The 23,496-nt window shown below is 32.6% G+C and overlaps 1 protein-coding gene across 1 annotated transcript in view; it reads left to right on the top strand.

Annotated features, from left to right (window-relative positions):
- Positions 1 to 9,001, top strand: part of LOC118184845 (glucose dehydrogenase [FAD, quinone]-like) — a 105,713-nt gene extending 96,712 nt beyond the window's left edge. Inside the window, 2 exon segments of the mRNA XM_085825985.1 lie at positions 1,365 to 1,587; positions 6,516 to 9,001. Of these exon segments, the coding sequence (XP_085682111.1) occupies positions 1,365 to 1,587; positions 6,516 to 6,729 (437 nt within the window). The 3' untranslated portion in view covers positions 6,730 to 9,001.
- The last annotated feature ends 14,495 nt before the right edge of the window (positions 9,002 to 23,496 follow it).

Here is a 23,496-nt window from a genome sequence, read left to right as displayed (position 1 = left end):
ATTTTAACGGTCATTTCAATTTGTTAAAAATTATTTTAAGTAATGACATAATTTTGATGAGTTTTTGATTTAAACTTTTATTTAGTAATATGTAATAGTTAAAATTTGTATTTTATTAAGCTAAATTGAGTGTTTGTATTTAGATATTAATTTGTCGGGATTTTGGACAGTTGGTATTTCGACCCTGTCGGGATTCTGGACACTCGGGATTCTGACCCTGTCGGGATTCTGGCTTGTCGGGATTTTGACCCTGTCGGGATTTCGACCGTGTCGGGACTTTGGGTTGTCGGGATTTCCGCCCTGTCGGGGTTTTGGACAGTCGGGATTTCGGCTGTCGGGATTACCCAGACCCACACATAGTATATATATATATATATAGTAAAGTATAAAAAGTCATAAAAACGTGAGACCTAGTTTTTAACCTCTCTCTTTATATATATATATATATATATATATATGGCCTTGCCGGTCGGAGGAAAGCTGCAATTGACTGTTATTTTTTAGTTATTTCGCTATAAGTACTGATTGAGAGTGTAAGCACTAGTTGTGAATTTGTTGCACTTTAACTACAATAAAAGAGTTCTTTACACCCTTCTCAAGGCTTGTTAATTTATACTTATATATAAGATAATTCGCTGACATTCTACCTAGAGTTTGCGTTCCAATTAATGATAAATAAGAAAAAACTTTATAACTGCTTAAAATTATTTCAGGTCTTTATTGAAATCTGCATACAAAAATTAGACGGTAATTCATTTTTAGCTTCCTAAATTTTATATTCTTTAATTTTTTTAATGTTTTTAAAATCTTTTTGAAATTTTTAACTTTCTCAAGGTAGCAGGCTGTTTTTGGAAGCTGTTTTCAGCTCTGCAATGTAATGCTTTTATTATTTATTGCCCTATTATTATTTTTTATTGTTTATCGTTTTAATATCTTATTCTTATATTATTTATTAAACGAAAAAATAAGATGGAAATTAAAAATTAAATATAATTGTAATGAGATAAATTCCGATGACCTCATTCTGAGTGGTGACTTATGTATACCTTTTGTAAAAAAGCGATGCAGATGACCTCAGAGATCACGTGACTTATGTACAGCTAATGCAAACAAGCAAGGTCATTCTTCCTCTTCTTCTCTTGTGGAATGTATCTCATTGGTACATAAATATCTAATGGTGGCACAAATTTGCAATGGCATTAAATCAGAACTTTCAAATAATTAGTAATTCTGAATTAACAAATTCTCAGTTGCCATAGTAAAATTAGTGGTAATTTTGAAAGCATTTGAGTGAAACTTTTTACATTTATGTAAAATGGATGAATCCGTTCCCTTCTTGCTTCATCTTTTTATGTATCCTACAGGCATGAAAATTTGCAATCGAATATGTAGGAGTGAACCATTAAGAAAAGTTGGCTCCATTCCATTCTCTACATTATATCCTGGCTGTGAACAATATGCCGGAGATGAAGATCGTTATTTCTTCTGTCAACTCAGATCGACAGTTTTTTCACTTCACCACCCAGTGGGTACTGCAAAAATGGGAGATCCAAATGATCCCACAACTGTCGTGGACGCTCAGCTGCGGTAAGTTATTATCAGTATATCAACATCTTTTTTAATTCATTCAAAGTACTTTATTTTATTTTCGCTTTAAAATAACTTCAAACGAATTAAAACGAGAGACAATGTTAAGTTGTAGTTCTCCTGTAAATTTCAGCTGAAAGCTTCTCAACAAAAAAGAATATTTTCTATTATTATTAATGCATCTTTAAAGCGAAGCAGAGAATGAATAAGACTATAGAAGATCGGTTTGAGATTAAACAAATTTATACGAAGTGATTTACTCTAATTTTACATGCAGATTACTCTTTATAAATGTTTTTTTTTAGAAAATGTTAAATACAATATTTAGAAAATCTCTTAGATAAAATATTTTATTCAGTTGTTTATCAGAGAGTTATGTCTTAATCTATACATATAAAGAAGAAAGTCTGTGTGTTTGTTCGCTAATAACTCAATCACTACTATAACTATCGTCACCAAACTTTCTACAATTCTTTTCTGGGTCCTGGAAAAGGTCGACGTCCACTTGTTTCAAAAACAAATAGCTAAAATCAGAGATATTAATTGAAAACGCTTAAAACGCTAATTTTCGCGCTCACTTTTCCGAGTGGCAACAGTGCTGATATCAGCAACAATGGAAACAGTAATATATTCAGCATCAGTGGCTGCGTACCATCGTTGCTGATATAATGAGAGGGAATTAGTTTATTTTTCTATCGAAATTTTTATGTGATTTTCATATCGCCCAAAATAATGATGCATTTGTTTTTATTTTTGCTGACCCAGATGGCAATTCCATATGTCATATGGGTATATAGATACCATATGATTCTATGATTAGGTAGTTGTGGTATATATATTGAATACTACTTTGCTTCTGTGGCATTTTTTATGCATTGCGATGAAGCACCATATTCCTTATGACATGTAATACGCTATTATACGAATTTTCAAACGATGTCTTGAGTAAAATAGTACATTACTCTCAATCTAACTTAATTGGCATCAGGTATTTAAGTTAGTAAGTTAATAAAGCACGATCCCCTATTTTATCTGTAATCTTCTTTAATTAAATAATAAATTTCCCCTGTGTTATACATATTTTATATTCCTACTTAAATCATTTATCTAAACTCTTCATTATTATAAATGTATTTTTGACATTAATTAATTGATTTTTTTGTTTTGTTTTGTTTCTCGAGTAGCAAACATCCTATAGAATAAAGAATCCTGTGGAATAAACATCCTATAAAGCTTCCCCTTTAGGCTGTTAAAATCTGTGGAAGAAACTTCCTTTATTTTAAATAATAAAGCTTCTTTTTGTTTACTGTCAGCCACTATATATAAAAGCGCGTTGTTTCAACAAGCAGAAATTAATTGCTGCTTTAAGAAAGTAAAATTATTTTCAGTTTTAGAACAACATTTTTAATTAACAAAAGTCCGTAAAAAAGCAATTTATCTTCCCTTTTTAGTAAAAATTTATAAGGTTGAAAATATATCTTTCCGTTATGTGAAAAGTACTGAAATAATTTTATCTGATACATTTCCAAGTAATAATTGCTGCCATTTGTGTTTTATTTTACTGCGATATGCAGAAATTTTATATCATAAAATATTTTGTACTTCTAAAATATTCTAAAAAATTAAATCCAGAGTACTTAAATATTAGCTGATAGTGAATTAAATCAACTGAGAGCATCATATCCTTGCAAGATTTTCAAAGCTTATGAAAAATGAAGCAAAATACTTTAATACTCATTGTCTGCAGTGGGTATTAAATATTTTGCCATTTGGGTATTTTTTAGCATGCGTCGTAACAGAGAGGTCATATTTGTTTGCAGTTCATGTATAGCAATGCAAAATATTTATTTGAATTTCGTTTCACTCTGGTAGTTTTAGTGTATTTGTGTTACGCTGAATATGTGTAATTGATAATTCATTTTAATGCCTGTAATTTTCCCATATTTTAAAGAGAAGCAAAGAAAATGCACGCAGTTTGTAGAAGAAACTAAGAATCAGAGAGATAAATGGAGTGCTAGATTCTTTATACAGAGTGTTCTGTTAAGGCGGCTACGAATCTAAGAAAAGAAGAAGTGGCATGAAAAATGCTATATCAAAACCATTTTCAATGAAAATTATTAAAATAAGGCAGGATCTAACGTCGAAAGGAAATGGAGGCGGCACGGCAATCGATTGTACAAAAATTTCCTTCATAAATCGGCTTCCCGAGTCTGAGTAAGCAGAGTCGCAAGGCGCATGCCATGAAGGCAGGACTACAAGTTGAGGGCGATTGAAGGTAGTGCCTTGGTTCTGCTTTAACATAACACCCAACAGAATGTTGCGTACAATAGGATAAAAAGTACTTCGCAACTGCCATGTCCCGGTTGGTTTAGTTCATCTGATTATGTCAAAGCTCGCTAGGTCTGTCTGCTTAAGAGGAAGGATGTCTTCGTGAAGGATTCAGCGAAACTGGCTCGTATTCACGTTACGCATAGAGAAAACTGTGAAAACGCTCATGCAACCAGCCCGTTCGAAATTGAACCCATGTCAAACAAGCAGTGTTCAATAATTTTACTGCTGGGCCGCTGGAGGATCTGTACACATTTTCTTGATGCTCATGTATTTTCTGCAAATCAATAAATGAAGAAAATAATAAAACTAACAACAATTGATTCTGAGTTAAATATATCCCTGTCATGCCTTTATAACATAAAAAGAAACTATTTTTAAATCGTAGTTAAGACAAAATTCCGTTTAAAAAATTAGGCGGTTAACGGGATTATAATTTTAATGATGACGTGCGTTTTTGTAAATTACTCTACTGATTCAAAGATAAGCGCATGCTAATATATTGCTGTGTTCGTAATGATAGGAGTTCTTAGCTGAGTTTATTTCTAAACTTTTGTTTGAAAATATATATTTGCAGACACAAATTGCTTTAAAAAAATTCTCACGTTTTGCATTTTGAAAATTTTTTTAAAAAATCGTTTTTATGAAAATGACGAAATCAAATTTTTATATTTTTATTTTCTTTTGTCTTAATAGTTATGCTTATAGTTCTAAAATGTTTTAGTTCTAAAAATGTTTATAGTTCTAAAAAATTTTTTACAGTTCTAAAAAATAAAATGCAAAAAGTTTGATTCCCTTAGGAAAAAAACTGACCAGAAAGTTTGTATCCTGAGATCGTGTTTTTTGAAAATTTAAGATCGTACAAAAACTGAACAGGAAAATATTTATATCTGCATGCCACTAAAACAGAAATATCGGTTTAGAAAAATATTTCTGATGCAAATAGATATGCACTGATATGAAAATACTCATGAAACGTTTTGATCAATACAAATGTTTTTAAAAAGCAAACATCTTATGCCCAGAATCTTAGAGCATTCGTGCCCTAGCAGTGGCAGGCTTCAAATGCTAGTAACTCTTAACATAATTTTTATAAATTAAAAATAAAAAGCATTTCAAATCTGATGAAGATTATAATCCTAAAGCTATAAAAACGTATTTTTAGTATTTGAAAATTTAAAACGTACTTCTATAAAAATGTTTCCGCCATGCCAGATATAAGAAATTAATAAATCACTGTAAAGGACACAAATTTAAATGAAAAATATTTACCGCGATTTATCCCAATTTAACTTTTAATAACTATAACTTTTAATAACTTAACCTTAACTTTTAATAACTACAGGAACCAGTGAACAGTAAAAATTGTTGGATAACGTATTTTTTACAAACTTGATATTTGACATTTATAAACAGGTCAGATCAGGTACAAGTGTATGGGGTGCCAAAACAGCGTCAGAGACAAAACTGGTACAGCCACAGTTTAGGACTCTTGAAGGGGTACACTAACTATCTAACCCCTTCAAAAGTCCCCAACTGGCAATTTATTTATAATTTTAGAAAGGTTACAAGAAGTTTACGATAAGCTTATAAGAAAGTTTCTTCTTTCTTTCTTTAGCCATTGCCAGCTCTTGGCAATTCTGCCATTTGTCGACAAGCTTCCCAGCATAGGCTGAACTCATGTCCAGTTTGCTACGAGGTCGGTGTGATGGCAAGCTCATTGCAGCCTCGCATATGCTGTCCGTCCATTCCTCCATCCTGACATAGTGGGCCTCTGAGACTATCCGCTAGACCAAAGGGGGTAAATGAGCCTGGATATAGTCGCACCCAGTAATTAATTTTAAACATGTTAAGTTAACAAAACAAAGGTTAAAAGAAGTTACAATTAAGATACAATAACACGCCGAACAAATATTAATTTAAAAGTCCAACAACAAAACTCAGCGTTATATTTTCAGGACTACTTTCGATGGTTTTATCGAACCATCATCCTCAGTTTACAAAGGTTAAAAGAAGTTACCAAGTTATATAAGAAGTTTCTCATGGAAGAACTGATGGCACATTATGAGAGTAGAGTTTATGGATGACACACGCTGAGCCTTGTTGATGTACATAATCGATAACAGACATTTATAAACACCATAATATAAATATCTGCAGCATTTAACGTATTTTTGTAACTAGAAGTTACTGTCTATGACCAACGGTTGCGAAGATAAAGGGCACGTAGCGTCGTTTACGGGCACGGTGTATATATAATGCTGTAAACTATATATTACATTCAATTTATGTCGCCCAGACGGTATAGTGGTTATGGGAGCCTACCGCAGTACAGAGGGCCAACGTTCGAATCTCGGAGAAGTCATAGATGTAAATTATCTGCCCCTTCATAGAGGGTAATGGTGGCCGCTTATTAAGCTCCTCTAATAAAATAACTACCATTTCCGGCCTTAGTAGTGGCGAAAGGCTAAACTGGCTAGTTTCCGCCGTAAAAAAAAGAAACAATATTCACTTTATACCTGTATTTATAAAGTTAGTGAAACATTAATGTATGTGCTTGTAATAAGTTTCATGTATAGTAATATCAATTCTATTTTCAGAGTCAAGTACATGAAAGGACTACGAGTCGTTGACGGTTCAGTTATGCCCCAAATAATATCTGGCAATACCAACGTTCCAATTTTAATGATAGCCGAGAAAGCGTCTGACATGATTAAAAGAACTATACAGTGTGGTGAGCATCGTTCAAAGGATTGGAGCTTTCCAGAATATCTCAGAAGACTTTTTGGAGAACAGTACAGAATCCCTTACTGAAACACTAGTAAATTACTGGTTATATGGTAGAAAAGGACAAATGCATGAATTTTTCAGGCATTTTAATTGAGTATTATTTTGTCTGTCTAAAACAAAATAGCAAAAATACTGTGAAATAATATATTTGAATATCATCGAATGGAAGAATTTCTAATACCATTGCAAAAAACAATCGATAGTTCTACATATCAAAATATTACTCCGAGTTTAAATATAGTTATATCCATTTTAATTATATCCAATTTTTTAACTCTTCTATAAGAAGCATTGTACTAGGAGTTCTTTAAATGAACGGAAATCAACAAGTGTTTTCTAAGACAAATTAAAAAAATCTGGAGATCTTTACAAGAGGGGAAAACTGAGAATTTTCTTCGAATGCAAATAGAAATAGATGTAATATAACACTATAAGAATGAAGATCCATTATTTTATTCTTCAACTAATAAACACAGTGCCGTGCTTGGAAAAAAATGTAGCTCGATTTCTTTATTGCTTTCATTTCAGCTGAATCTCAGACTAAGAAGAGGCAGACTTCATGAGAAATTGCGATTCGGTGACTATTAATGACCATAGTTCTTTACTACCAGTGATGATATCATAAAATTTCAATTTACAGATATAACATACAGAGATATTGGCAGATGCTGAACTTAAAACATGTGTCATAAAATATATAAGAATATTTATTTTCTTATATATTTTATGACACATATTTTAATCGGTGACTATTAATGACCATAGTTCTTTACTACCAGTGATGATATCATAAAATTTCAATTTCCAGATATAAAATACAGAGATATTGGCAGATGCTGAACTTAAAACATGTGTCATAAAATATATAAGAATATTTATTTTTTCATAATCTTTAAAAAAATTATTTTCTTCCGTTTAATTCCTAAATATTTTATTTCTTGATCAAGTCCGCTTTAAAAGAAAAATCGAAATCATTTATTTGAAATTCAAGCAAAGCAGATTAATGAAATAAATATTGTTAAAGCCTAAATAATTTTGTATTTTTCTCAATATTTTATAAAAAAATTACATAAACTTGAAGAAAATAATATTTTTAGTGATTAGAAAAAAAAAATAATGCAGTAGTAAAATTGCAGGTCAAAGAAATTTATCATCACTATTAATGCAAAAAATTACGTAATAAATTAAATAATTTGTAAAATTAATAAAATACCTGATTTCTACAAATAATACAAAATAAATAAACTTAATATAACACATAGGAAAATATAAAGTGAATTAAAAACTCTATCTCGTGTTATAGTTTCAACAGTTATTGGACAGAAAAAAGTTTTCTGTTTCCAAGGCAGAAAACATTTAACTAGAAATTTACTATTCAAGGGATCTTTGATTAAATTTTTAATAAATAGCATTTTTCATCGATAAAATTTAAGCAAAACATCATAAAATTAAAGTTTTCATTATATGGATATGATTTATTAAAAATAAAGAAATAGCGTTTATTTCTTACACAAGTAAATAAATTATATATATATATATATATATATAATAAAATTCTATAGTCAAGAATACACTTAAATTTCTACTGTATGTTCTTTTCGTTTTTAATGGCGACGGTCTCTTATTTGAAAGTACGTGGAATTAAATTCACAGCCCCGTAGTCAAGTTGTTTTTCCCGCCTTTTCTACACGTACAGTTATAGAATGTTCTGGAAATATTTTAAAGCGAACTGGATTGGCTGACGAGGATGACGTCATTTCTTGGAAGCTCCGCCTTTCCAGAGGTTATAAAAGGACTCACAAAAGAATATCGGGGCTTTTTCTTTAATGTAACAATGCAGTAAACTTCATACAAAAAGTTATTAGTAATTCTTTTTTATTTACTCCGGAGATATATATTTTGTAACTGCTATTTCTCCTGACCAATAATAAATGGATCCTGTTTTTTTTTAAACTTATTGTCTGATAATTTAAGCTACGACTACATTTATGATTCTTCAACAATCTATTTATTTCTGACAAAAGCTGGTACATCACATATATATATTAATTTCGTATGAAATAAAGAATTTAAAGAGTTTTTCTGTTTCTTGAATAGATGACTGAGTAAGGCATCTATAATCATACGCTAATACTCGAAGCACTGAACATAATTCTTTATTAAACTACTATGATGAAAGCCATACAGTCTGTGATAATACTGCTTTTCATGCTAATAAAACTCATGGCATGATGTATACATAATGCATGTGTGTATTTTATTTCTCAGGTAAATAAAACAATGGTAATTGAATAAAGTGCTGTTTTTGTTACTTCATATACAGTCTATATTCTTTTCTGTCACGAATATCAAAATCAGTTCTTACAATTTAAACTTCAATTTATTTATATGATTTGTATTTTTTGAAATGATCCATATTCAAATGAGGAGATATAATAATAACAAGTTAATGCGAAAATGTTCAGCTTAAATACATTCAGCCTATAGCTTTAGACAAAAATTCAGGAAAGATTCAGCTGTACAAATTCATTTAACAAATTAAGTCACATATTTATGGAATGCAAGACACCTGTGTAATGAAATTAAAGTAGTATAATAATTGTCTGTTAAACTATAACGTATACATAATGTAACATAAGCAATTAGGTTAATATCTTAAAAATCAAAAGGTTTATGCCTTAAAACGGGAAGATGGAATTATTTTATGCGCTTGCATTTTTCTGTAATTGCACCGAGGAAAAATGTGTAAACAATTGATTTCTGACACAGCAATCGGCAATGCACGACACATAAAGGAAATGGATTCACAACGATTTCAAAATCTGTCTTGTCTAACACAAAACAGAACTTCTTCAAAATTTTATAGGATTGTGGTGTAGTGTTAATGCTTTAGCGGTGTGGTGTCGAACTCCAATGAAAACTCTAATGATGGAACACCGCATGAAAATTTTATTGAATGCTCCAAAAAATGGCTACATACAATCCACAAGAGAAAACACTTATCCTTTTAACAACTCAAATTCTATACATTTTATGTGCGAGAGCAATACGTGGCTCTCGAGCCTGCGTGTTTTTCATTGCCAACAATTGAATTATTTTAATAACAACTATTTTAACAACTATTGAAAACGTTTTCGGAAGTTAAATAATAATAATTTTCATCTTGTGCTCACGAGACATCCTTGTCAATATTAATCTTCAGTTTCTTCTTCCTTTATGTGACTTTATCACAACTCCTTCCCTCATAAAGGAATTTTTCTTGATTATGGAAGGAAAAATTCTAAATACTTTTCACTGCTTTCACAACACAAGTGGTAACCATTTAAGTGATAATAGAGAACCAGTTACATTACCCTGCACTTATTTCTAGATAACATAAACGCAAAAATACTACAAAAAGATTTAAACTACTCCTAATGTACACTGCTCAAAAAAAAAAAAAAAAAAAAAAAAAAAAAAAAAGACAGTGCTATATCTTCCGTTCTAATGGGCCGATTGACAAAATTCAAACTGCGTTGTTCATGTCTCGAAAGCGCGACTTGGGATATATATTAGATTTATATATAGCACTATTCTAACATAGGTATTTTGACACAAAATCGGACTTTTTCTGGAATAACATACCACATTTTTTACATATTTCGATTCTACAACTCAAATTACGCCTAAATATGAAATTTTGTAAAAATTGGAGCGAACTTTTTTTTTCAGTTTGCGCCAAGAATAGTTCACTTGGCGAACTTCTTAATATATGGCAACCTAGTTTCCTTTCCCGTGAGAGGAAAAAAAAGTTACCATCGTTCCCTTTTTCCAAATAATATTCTTTATATTATATTTTTAATTATAACTTATTATTTTAAGTAATTTTTCTTTTTCGAATTTCATTTTAATTGTTTAAGTTGCATGTTTTTTTTTTTTTTTTTTTTTTTTCGAATAACTGTTTTAAAAATTTCTATTTACCTATTCGAACTGCGTAAATAAAGGTGGAGCGTTTATTTTTTATCGAATAGTTTTCTTTATATATATTTTTGTCATAGTTATTATTTTAGGTAATTTTTAAATTTTTAGACTTTTATTTTAATTGTTTGTGTTGCATTGTCTCTTCAGATAATTGTTTTAAAATTTTCTATTTATTCCTTCGAACTGAGTATTTTAAATATATTTATTAATATAAATTTTCCAGAATTCGAATTTATTTATTTGAATTGCGTTTCTTTTGGAAGAATACTTTGCAACCCAGACTACGATGCGTTTGAAAACTGCATATAGTAAAAGAAAAAATACAGTAAAGCCTTTCAATGTTCCTTTCAGAAAAGATATATATAAATAAGAGAGATGTATAACCGACATTTTAACTTAGGATGACTTGCATACACTGCTTTAAACAGTTTTATCATTGTGCCCATTGCTTTACACAATTTTATCTACATTTGGTTTCTTAAAATGTTATTCATATTTTAGTCAAATATTTTATTTTTGAAATCGCAAGAATCAAATATTTTAAGATTAAAAGGTTTTAAATTTAAAAAAAAAATACCAATACTAAATTTTACGCAAAAATTTATTTTTTCTTCTCTTTTTCTCCAGGCATTCTACTTTAGTCTTGGTCTTTTTCTTTAGGCGTTCTGAAAGTATATTAAAAAGCATCCAACTTTTCGAAATATCTTGATATTTCTGACAATCATTTTGAATAAAGTTATCGCCTTCCATTCATAACGGCACACAAACGGCCGAGCGGTAAACTCGCTGAACACTGGTAGTTCACTTCGGGGTTCGAATCCCGGTAAACGGGTTGGTTGCATGGGCGTTTTCGTGGATTTTCTCATGTGTACCGTGTATGACAGCTGGTTTCCCTTAGGAAGTTCTTCACGAAGTATTTCGTCAGAGCCTTTATCAGTCTTTAGAGGCTAAACATTTTGAAGGTATGAGATGAAAGGAAAGACTGGTTTCATCAAGAGATTTTGGTTTATTTAATTATGACAAAGCACACTAGGGCTATCTCCCTAAGGGGAGGGATGCCTTCGTGGAGGACTTTCTGATGGAAACTGGCTCGCATACACGTTACACATGGGGAAAACCACCAAAACGCCCATGCAGCCAGCCCGTTCGCGGGATTCGAACCTCTAACCAAACTACCAGTGTTCAGCGACTTATTTACAGCTCGGCCGCTGTTTCATCAGGAGGAAAACAAAAACATTTTTAGGTGACATCCACATACATCACTGGATAAACTCCTGGATCTTCAAATAATTCGACTGAGAAAATCATGGGATTCTCCCTTTATGATGCGATATGATGTTCTATAACGTAATTTAAATTTATACAACCATACAGTCTAAAACCAGTCGCTCTTCACTAAAGTGAAGAGGTAAAACCAGGTTAAAACAATGGTAACTGATAACCTGCAATGATATCGTTTTTGTCTTTTCTGTTAACACAAGCTCAGTTGATGGTATTTGCTGGGGTACACGTCCAAGTGTTTTCTCTTTGAACACCTAAATTCTTTGAAGTATCCTGAAAGTATATTCAAAAGTGTCTAACTTTTTGAAACATCTTGGTATGCCTGGCAGCCAAATTTCCCTGCAAATTTTTGCTTACTTTTCTCCCTAATTTTCTTTTTTCCTTCTACAGTTATTTACAGTGCTCACCCAAGAAAATTAAGATTTTTCGATTGCTAGACTTCCATAAATTTTGCATTCTTGTCATTTTTTTTTAAATATCAATTACATGAATTGCGTTTCAGCTGAAGACAGCTTTTCGTTTTCTAGTCATTTTTACTATAAATAAAGTTTAAAGCGAAGTCCAAAGGATAAATATTTTAACTAAAAGATTTTTGCTAAATGACAAAGAAATAAAACAGTCCAGCAGGGTTTATTCTGTACCACCGAGTGACCCGATTCTTATATCGGCTGAAACAATCTAAATCATATTAAAGATCATGTTTTTTTATACAATCTATAACGCAAGAGAAAAATTAGCTTCTTAAAACATTCTTTCTAAGAGGATTAATATAAAAGATTATATTTATATATATATATTTTTAAAGCTGGGACTTGAACCAAACTGTCAAACTTTTAAAGTTTAATTTACATGGTGGTTATAATTAAAGTTCCAATTTGAAATGGTCATAAAAGGAAAACTACCGGACCAAATGTTATCACCACTTGGGGATCGTGTAAAGGAGGTTGTAGGAATTTATCTTCCGCGGGAAAAAAAAAAAGAATTAGAAAACTCACCACCAGGGGAAAAATGGCGCTGTATACAATATAGTTAAATGAAATAAGACAATAAACATGAAGAAACATGAAGACAACTGTTCAACTGAACACGAAAGCATCTGTTTCAAATGTGTTTAATATTTTCCGAAACGTGTTACAAAGCATGTTCAACGTCGCGTCCAGCATTTTCCGAAAGTAAGTTAAATCCTGTTACTGCATTCTCAACAGCAGCTCTTAGCAGATCAGGAGGAATGTTACGGACATGACAGCGTATCATATTTTTCATTTCTGGCAAATTGTTTAGATTATCACCATAAACAGTGCTTTTGAGATAACCCCATAGCCAAAAGTCACAGATGTTGAGGTCTGGTGGGAAGAGGGAAAGTGTTGGCTTATAAGACGTTCATTCGTTAAATGTTGCCTAAGTAACAGTGCAACACACGTGAGGTGGGGCCCAGCCCTGCATAAAAATCGTATTATCTAAAATACCACGTTACTGCAGTTCATGTATCATGAAACATTTTAACATTGACTCTAAGTGATCTGCAATCACAGTGGTCCAGCTGTCGACTGCTCTTCAGAGAAAAATGGTTCAGTTATAAAACTAGCTGTCATTCAACACTAAACGGTGTGGAATGACTGCTATGCAATCGAATGCAGTAGGAGAATGCAATGGAACTAGATAGATAACATGAGGGATTTCTTTGGCCCAAATCGATTAAAAGCGTTTGAATCAGTATCTTCATGTTTTAGCGCCGAATTCAGGCTTAAAAAATTACAAATTAGCGATCTGTAAGAAAACGATTTCCAGATTGTACGTACTTGTGCGAGTGATTTGCGATCTCACATTTTCTAATCGCTAATTCGTGGTTTTCACGGACCAATTTCTCACTTACACGAATGGCGCACTCGACTTTTATCGAATTTAACGCCTTTAAATGGTAATTTGCCTACTTCAAAGTTTCTTAAGGGTATACAACATATTAAACCCGTGTAACCAAAGGTTAAGTTAGATTCCGACCCATATTCCGTTTAACAATATTGCATATAGCGTTCCCTCTGGTGGTGAGGTTTCGAACTTCCTTTTTTCCGCGGAAAATAACTTTCCATGACCTCCTTTACACGATTACCAAGTTTGATAACATTTGATCCAGTAGTTTTCGTTTTATGACCGTTTCAATGTGGAACTTTAATTATAACCTCTCTGTAGATTATTAAATTTTAATTTGAAGCTATGCGTTATGTGAATACCCTGCTTAAAATTTTCGCTTTTATGGCAAAATAAAGAATTGAAGAAAATATACTTAGGATAATGGACCAAAACTGAAAAAACTTCCCCTCCCTCCGAAAACTTCGACCTTGAATTTATTGGGTTATAGAAATATTTAATTTGACTTATCTTCTAAGTCCTAGTTCCGACAACAATTCCGTCAAAAATTCCGAATTACTTAAGCTGAAGTAAAAGATTTAGTATATATTCACTGTATGTTTATAAAGTAATCAGAGTGTAACAAAAATAGATCATAGAATTTACGCTGATTCAACTTTTATCTGACTGCACAACATGTGATGGAAGAGAAGGCTTGTAGAGATCTGTTTTTGACATGCCTCTAAAAGTAGATGTCATAATCCTTTTGTCTCTTTAATGTCAAAAAACTTTCCTTTGAGATACAACTTTAGTTTGGGGGAAAGAAAAAATATCACAAGAACACAAATTTGACGATTGGACACATACTTATTTTCGGAACACAAGTGGTTCTCCGACTGGTTATTGAATAATGAAAAGATGCATGTCATGCAATACAAAACATTTGGAATACGTTTTCTGACTGAAAACGTAAGATTAAAAGTCATCTGCTTAATTCACAGCCATTTACAAGTCAACTACTCGGGCAATTGCAGAATCGTTTTGATCCTGAGCTTGTAAGACAAACCTAATATCACTGGATTTAAACACTTCTTTAATCTTCCGAGAACGTTCCTTCTTTAGCTCATATTCCAAGAATATTAAGGGAATAGAATTATTGCAAAAGAAATTGAATATTCATTTGCACTGGTGTCCGCCGATAACATCGCGGCAAAAACATCGTGGACGAAAACGTCGCGGAGAAAAAACGCAAGGTGAAAACGTCGTACTACAAAACATCGTGGGAGAAAACATCGCAAAGAGAAAACATCGCAATTCTAAAACATCGTGGCACAAAACATCGTCGTAGAAAATAAAGCGGTTCAAAAACATCGCAGTTTAAAAACATCGTCGTCGAAAATATCGCGGTAAAAAATAAAGTATCTACAAATCATCGCATGACGATAACATCACAGACATGCTTTTTTCAGGTTTTAATAATTGTAAATGGATATTTCCATAATGATTAGTGAGCGCAAGGTGTAAAGAAGGATAAATTTTACTTTCACATATTTTATTAACTAAGAAATTTTTGCTGAAAACGTAAGAAGGAAATTTAAGCATAGAAAATTAAATGTAACTTATAGATTATACTTTTCATGAAATATTACCAGTAAAAACTTTATAAAAATGATTTATTAATGGCCTTTGTTAGTTAACTATGTCGGTTTAAAATTCTATTAAGTGCTATAAGTTGCATTAATTTTTTATGCTTAAATTTTCTTTTTATTTTCTCAGCAAAAATTTATTACTTAATAAAAAATATGAAAGTAAAAATTATCCTTCTTTCCATCTTGCGCTCACAAATCATTATGGGAATATCCATTTACACTTATTAAAGCATGCCTGAAAAAAGCATGTCTGCGATGTTAATGATTTGTAGATACTTTATTTTTTACCACGATATTTTCAACGACGATGTTTTTAAACTGCGATGTTTCTGAACCGCTTTATTTTCGACGACGTTGTTTTGTACCACGATGTTTTAGAACTGCGATGTTTTCTCTTTGCGATGTTTTCTCCCACGATGTTTTGTAGCACGACGTTTTCGCCTTGCGTTGTTTTCTCAGCGACATTTTCGTCTGCGATGTTTTCGGCTGTAACCATTTGCACTATGGCTTGGAAGTTTACTAACGAGTTAACAAAACTTAAATTCTGCTTTTTGTGTCTAAGAATACAACAATATTTTAAATATTTACAAATAAAATATTAAATTGGACATTTAATTGGAGCCTCACCAGTTGCCTAGCATTTGAAGATTGTTAAATACTAATTGTTTGTTGCGAAGTCCAACCCAGGCTTTTGCATGGTTGGTTTTCGTAGTTTACTAGGTTCTCTTTAGAAAGGTTCTCCATGAAAGCATCTTATCAGATAGCTCCCATGAACATGGGAACATTTCTATGAACATTTCTATGTTCAAATAACCAACTAAACTTAAACTAGTTAAGCTCTATTTCCAAGTGACGTTACTAGCAAAACCCGAATACTCATTAAAAATCATGTAGCTTGCCAATCGGGAGTAACATGAGAGATGCGGCGCCAATAATTGAATTGCTGTTACGGTACGCTCTTTCTAAACTTTGATGGTCGTTCCTTAATAGCCCACCAGCGGCCGAGCGAACACTGGTAGTTCGGTCCGAGGTTCGAATCCCACGAACGGGCTGGCAGCATGGGCGTTTTCGTGGTTTACCTCATGTATAACGTGTATACGAGCCAATTAACCTTAGAAAGTCCTCCACGAAGGCATCCCTCCCTTTAGGCAGATAGCCCTCGTGTGCTTTGCCATAATTAAATAATCCAATCCAATCCAATCCAATCCTTAATTAAATATAAGTGATTTGTAACTTCTACTAGAACTGACGGTAAGAATTGAAGTGCAAATAAATAATATCGTGTGCAATCTTGATTAATATAAAATTTAAAATATTTGGATAGAAAAACATTTGCATTTAGACAGAAAGTTGAAATATTTGCAATTACTTTATAAGAAGGATTTATTAATAACCGTAATAATTAGTTATTATATTACTGATGATTAGGATTCAGTTCTTGACAATTACATTCTAAATTAGAATTTTAAGGATATAATGAAAATACGCTACGCACAAAAATACATTTTAGGATAAAAAATGAGTTGATTTTTTATGTTTTAAAACTTCTTAAATTCATTTAATAAACATCGTATCCTCGTTGTTAATTGAATCCAGAATGTTGGGTGCCTTTTATATAATTATTCTTACTTGTCCACAGAACTTGCTGACTTATCCAGCCATTAAGTAGCTCCAAATCATTTCTACATAACCATTGAACTTCCATTAATTCAGTCTCTAGAGGGTTGTATGTTTATATCATAATTTGACTTTTATAAAAATGATTATTCTAAATCTTATGTTTCTATAAAATATACTGTGCTTTAAAAATATGGATGGTAGTATCTGCCGCTCTTTCAGCCACTTCAAAAGCAACAGTTTGTTTAGAAATAAATTATGCAGTTAATGTCATAAAATTCAAATAAAAATTAAACGAAAATTCTCAGTTTTAGACAATTGGATTTAAACGAAGTAAAGTAGCAGACGATAAAACGCCGAAGGTAAAAATTTACTCTTAGAAAAATGTACTCTTATTTTTTTAAAAAAAGGAAGAAAGAGAGAAATTTTAAAAAATTGTTAAAAATTTGAATAATATCATCTATAATTTAAAAAATAGATTTTCATATAGTATTAATAAATATTTATTACGCCTTATTGAGAGGAAAAAGTCATATAATTAATTCTCCGTAAAATTTTACTTGAAATTTAAGGTTAAAAATAGCTGTGGCAATTCACTGTAACAAAAATCCATAGACCACATTTGGCGTTATTATCGCTCAAAAAAAAGATGCCAAATTTCAAAACTCTAAAATATGTAAATTCGTGTATATCTTAGAAAATTTTGAATAAAAAAGTCTAATTTTTTGCAGATATGCTTAAAACTACACCTACTTTAAGATGATGGTAAAAATTTTATAGGTTATAATTCAAAATATTTTCTGAAAAATTTCTAAAAATTATTTAAACATAGAAATTTAAAAAATAAAACACAAAAAATAGGTAAATTTTATTTGGAATGAACCTAAATTTCGAAATGTGAGAGAAAAAATCAAAAAAGTTTAATAAAAAAAGAGATATTAATAAATATTTAACAAATTCAATTAACATTGAGGAGCTAAATTTTGAGAGCTAATATTTTAAAAACTACTCCTACGATTTTTACAAAACTTGGTATTCTAGCATAATTTGAGTCGTAGAATCGAAATATGAAAAAAAAAAAAAATTGGTATGTTATTTCAGAAAAAGTCCGATTTTGTGTCAAAATACCTATGTTAGAATAGTGCTATATATAAATCTAATATATATCTAAAGTCACGCTTTCGAGACATGAAAAACGCAGTTTGAATTTTGTCAATCGGCCCATTAGAACGGGAGATATAGCACTGTCCCCCTTTTTTTTTTTTCTTTGAGCAGTGTACATACAAAGTACATTCCTCAAATTTTACAAAATGCTAATACTTAAGATAAAACATTTAATTCTAACCCTTTTGAAAATGAAACACAAGAGGCAAACAATTTTGAATCTACAAAAATATAATTCCAAAACGCTACAAAAATCATTTTTCAAACAAGAGTTTACAGAACAAAAAGAATTGGCTTCTCCATATATTTCATATGCTAAAGTTCCTGCTGTCTATAGATCTGATCTCGAATAATCAATCACTGAGATAGGACACGCTTCAGCATTTACAACTTCTGGTGCCATTAATGCTATATTTCCACCTTTCTCAAAATCATATGAATTGTAAACCAAATAGAGACCTTTATGACAGCACTCAAAGTCAGTTATTGCAAGTCTAGGAGAGGAGGGTCCATACTGGAAATCTAATAAAATACTGTCAGTCTGTAAATCCCGATGCGTAATATCATTTTGAAGCAAGTGTACTAAAGCTTCCAAAAGCTGAGTAAACATTAGCAATGCTGTGTTACTAGAAACATCTATTCTTTTCAAATATTCTTTTACATTGCAACTGTATCTCTTCATAACAAGAAATAGAGTCATATTTCTACCCCATCTATCACTCAGAAGACGAACAGGAAGGGCTTGTGGATAGTTAGGAAACCAGGAAGCAGAGGTGTTTGATCAGCAAAAGCAAAATACATTTCAACTACATTTAGATGAGGTCCCAATTTCTTTTTCCTGACTGTATGTTTTGTCAGTTCACCCAAAGAAAACTCACCAATGGCTGGTAATGTCTTCTTATACATTGCACGCTATATAGCATATACATTTGATTCAGCATTATAATTGAGCATCACTTTTACAGCAAGGCTATTTGGAAGCGATTTCTCAGAAGAAAACGTCTTGATAGAAGTGGGTTTTTCGAATATCGAATTCTGCAGATCTTGTGTTCCTTCAGTATGCGATATAATAAATTTTGTTTGGTGTTGAACATTATCATGAGTTTCAGTTGCTTGTACTTCCGAGAATTCTGCTGGCAAAACATCCGCAAGGATAGACCTTTCTTCTAAACTGATGACTGGAATTTTAATGGCCTCCTCTGTATTACTGGTTAACTTCCTTTCTTCCGAAAGTTCATTATTCACGACCCTTTCTATCTGTTTCTCTTCTTCCGATCTGGAATCTATGTCTTCTGCACTCGCTCTCTCTAAACTCCTGGGCGCATGCGTCTGACTACGAGTCTCCACAACATTCAAGAGAACCGACCGTTCCCTAATTTCCTCTATCAACTGTGCAGTTTTATTTCCTAACAAATAGCACTCTTTATTTAACTCCACCGGAGTAACCGCTGCCTTTGTGGTGACCACACCAAAATCACCTTTAATGGTGACTTTCGCCAAGGTAAACATTTACATTCTGTGTCCAAAGGCTGTTTCACCCATACAGTTTCCCCTAATAAGTCACTAGTATTAATCCAAGTACTATTACACAGATCTATTCCAGCTCCAGTATTTCTTAAATATTCTCTCTCTATCCCATTAATTACTGCTTTCTTGAAATGCGGCTCAAAACATTTTCCTAAACTCTCCGTTCCTAGATTATTCACCAGATTATCATTATTCTTTTCTAGCGATGGACAGTTAGGTCGGATATGTTCGTCCTTTCCACATTGGTAATACCTTATTTTCCGCTGTTTCTCGAAACCTGCTTCATTGAAAACTTGCTTTTTTTAGGAGCCTCCACTTTTCTATGCTCCTCTGATTTAATTCCTTGATGACCACTACTTTTCTGATTATAACTACCATTGGAATTTACATACCGCTTTCTATCTTTCTCAAATGGTTTCTTTAACTCCACTATCTGTTCTAACTTTCTCGTATCTCTTCGCAAAGCCTCATACTTGTCGCATTTCTCTGCTAAAATGGAAGCTGTTTTAAATTCTTCCCGATTGTCTAAGTAGTGCTCTCTTATTTCTAGAGCGACTCGCCGCTTAATTTGCTCAGTGAGCATAAGTTCCTAAGACTTTCAAATTAATAGATTTATAATTGATAGATTAATAATAAGATTATTTCAATAATCTCCGCGTCGGGTTTCTTCCCATACAGCATATCCGTCAGCTTAATTTTTCGCAGAATAAAGTCCGTCAACTCTTCTATATTCCGTTGATAAAAACTATATAGTTCGGCTTCTAGCCTTGCTCGATCTTTCACTATGGGAAAGGCCTTTAATAACGATTTTTTGAAATTTTCAAATGTATATATCTGGCCTCCGAATTCTCCTAATAAAAATTTACCTATATTCTTCCACCATAGTGAGGCCTGTCCTCTTAGTGCAGACGTGGCAATGGCAACTTTCTGTCTTTCAGGCACAGGGTATAGCTGGAAATGATTTTCGAGACCTTCTAAGAATATCGCCACCGAATTTTTTCCGTCAAAATTGACGTTTGGCTTGATTAATGCTCTCATCGTCTGGACCAGTATCCAAATCCTTCCAATCGGCTCGCCTTTTCTTGTTGTTGGACCTGTCCAGGAGCTTCCATCCAGTTTTCGGCCATTTCAGTTCGAAAAAGTGTTCGGGCGCCAATGTGGTGTTGTTCTAGAAGATTGTTCACAAACTCACTCAAGACAATTCTAGAAGATTGTTCACAAACCAGGTAGATTAAATTTAACAGCAGACTATTTATCTAGAGCAGTAAATGTTACACAGTTAATTCAAACTTCCATTACTCCTGAATTGTAGGAATTATTCAAAAAAGAACAAGCTTCTGATCCTTCTTGCCAGCTGTTAGCATAAATTTAGGTATTTTGCATAATGAAACTCGAAAGGCATACGAAACGAACGTGCGCCAAGGTATATATTGGCGAGAGAAAGTAAAGCTCGTGTGCAATGCAGTATATTTGATTTTCACCCTAGCTACTTGTACCTGGCCAAAGGTCTAATCCAGTAGTACTTTCTTCTCTTTCAGGTACGATGGCAAAGTATATTCCTGTTTATTTTTCTTATTGCCTAAAATAGGTAAGCCTGGTGATTTAGGACTGATGATGATTCTCTGTGAGTTATTCTTTTCAATACTTCAGTGTTTTAATGTCCGTGAACATTATTACTTTATTGTTATGCTTAAGTTAAGCAGAATTATCCTATTTTATTAAATAAACATTTCGTAGCTAAAATTTTTGACTTATGATTCTTTAATTCTGTGCTTGAGGAAACGTACTCATTACGCCTTCAGTGCTAATGCACAACCAACACCAACAGATTGTAAATGATCTTAAGAATAATAAGTCTCCTACACCTAATTCTCAGATATTTTTTGTAAAGGAAGATGTTTTATATTGCAAATACAAGAACCCCAAGTCACGTTGGCAGAAACAAGATAGACTAGTTGTTCCTAAACCACTAGTATTAAGAATTTTGCAGGAGCATCATGATTCTCCTACTGCTGCACACTCAGGCTATCACAGAACACTTCATGGGGTTCAAAAGTCTTTTTTCTGGAAGGGTTTGCATAAACAGGTGCACAATTACATTAAGTCCTGTCACTCCTGTATCCAGAGGAGGGGTCATAGACCTGCTCATAAGGCTCCCCTTATGAGAATGCCTATGGCTTCCCGTCCCATTGAGCGAATTGCGATGGATATAGTGGGTCCCCTTCCAGTTACTATGGCAGGCAACAGATATATTTTGGTCGTAACTGACTATTTTTCACGATGGCCTGAAGCTTATCCTTTGCAGGACACCACATCCATATCCATAATTGAGAAATTATAACAATTTATTTCAACTCATGGTATACCTCAACACATTGTTACAGATAAAGGTACTAATTTTATTTCTCAAGCTATAATGGAAGTTTATAAGAAATTGGGGATTACTAAACATACTCCTACGAGTTATCATCCACAGTCTGATGGTGTAGTATAAAGATTAAATGACACTTTAATTAATTCACTTAGCCACTTAGTTTCTCAAACTCAGGGGGATTGGGATGGACATCTGCCTTTTGCCTTATTGGCACACAGAACTGGTCGTCATAGTGCACTTCAGGAATGTCCAGCTTTTATTTTATATGGCAGGGATTTGTGCTTACCAATTGATTTATTATTGCAAACCAATTTTAGAACTTATGATGACACAAACAACTATTCTAAAGATTTGGTTTTGAGATTACAAAAGGCTTTTAAATTAGTCAATCAGAATTTAACAGAGGCTGCTGATAAGCAAGAAAATTTACGTGGAAAGAATTCTCATGATAAGGACATAAAAGTGGGAGATTTGGTGTATTTATACACTCCAGTAGTTCAGCCAGGTATGGCTAGAAAACTCTCTAAATAGAATCAGGGACCTTTCAGGGTTATTGAGAAAGTGACTAAAGTCAACTATAAAATCTCTTCAATTACAAATCCTGATCGGATTCAGACGATACACGTGGACAGACTCACGAAGGTACCAGAGAGAATTATTTTTCCCACACTTCCAAAGGATGACTCAATTTTGATAGATAATGTAAAGAACTCGTCACACGATTCACCTTACCATCTAAGGCCTAGAGATACACATGGTTTTGTGTCGAAAAAGTGAAATGAAATATTTTGAGAATATAGTGTGTTTTGTATACAATTTTGGTTAAATTATTATTTGTTTCTGGTAATTGTATTCTTGTAGCTAAATTTTGTAATCAATTAGTATAGTTGTGTAATCTTCTTGGCTTATCCTTGGTCGAGTGTTGCATTTGGATTTTACATGTTTTGGCATGTGAGGTTGTGATCAAGTTGTCTTGGCTTGGAACTTTCTAGTCTCAATAGCCCGGTTTTTTGGGGGGAGGTTTTGCTGGGCTGGTCCCCGCTTTTCTCCTCTTCTTAAGTTCAAAATTTTTTTTCTCTCTCTTGAAATCCCTTAGCCATGGTAGTCGGGATTTGTTTCGGTTAGAATTTTGACTGGATAGTTCTTTAGCCAACACTTCGTGGTGATTGTCTTCTGTTCATATTAGTGCAACTCGTTTTAATTTTCTTATGCCAAGGATTTATTAGTAGTTTAGTTTGCGCTGTACAGTCGCGGTGTTTACTCGTATACCCTCTCGTATTGGTGGGTGTCAGTTCTTAGGGAAGTGAAATTCTGTGTGTTAGGGAAAATTATGATTTATACGGTACACTTTTCCTTAAGCGTACTTTTGAGTTG

This window comes from Stegodyphus dumicola, chromosome 1 (assembly GCF_044657685.1).
Source record: "Stegodyphus dumicola isolate Sdum_Otavi_A_Nest chromosome 1, ASM4465768v1".
Taxonomy (NCBI): domain Eukaryota; kingdom Metazoa; phylum Arthropoda; class Arachnida; order Araneae; family Eresidae; genus Stegodyphus; species Stegodyphus dumicola.
Note: the sequence above shows the minus strand (reverse complement) of the source record. Positions and strands in the feature narration are given on the sequence as shown.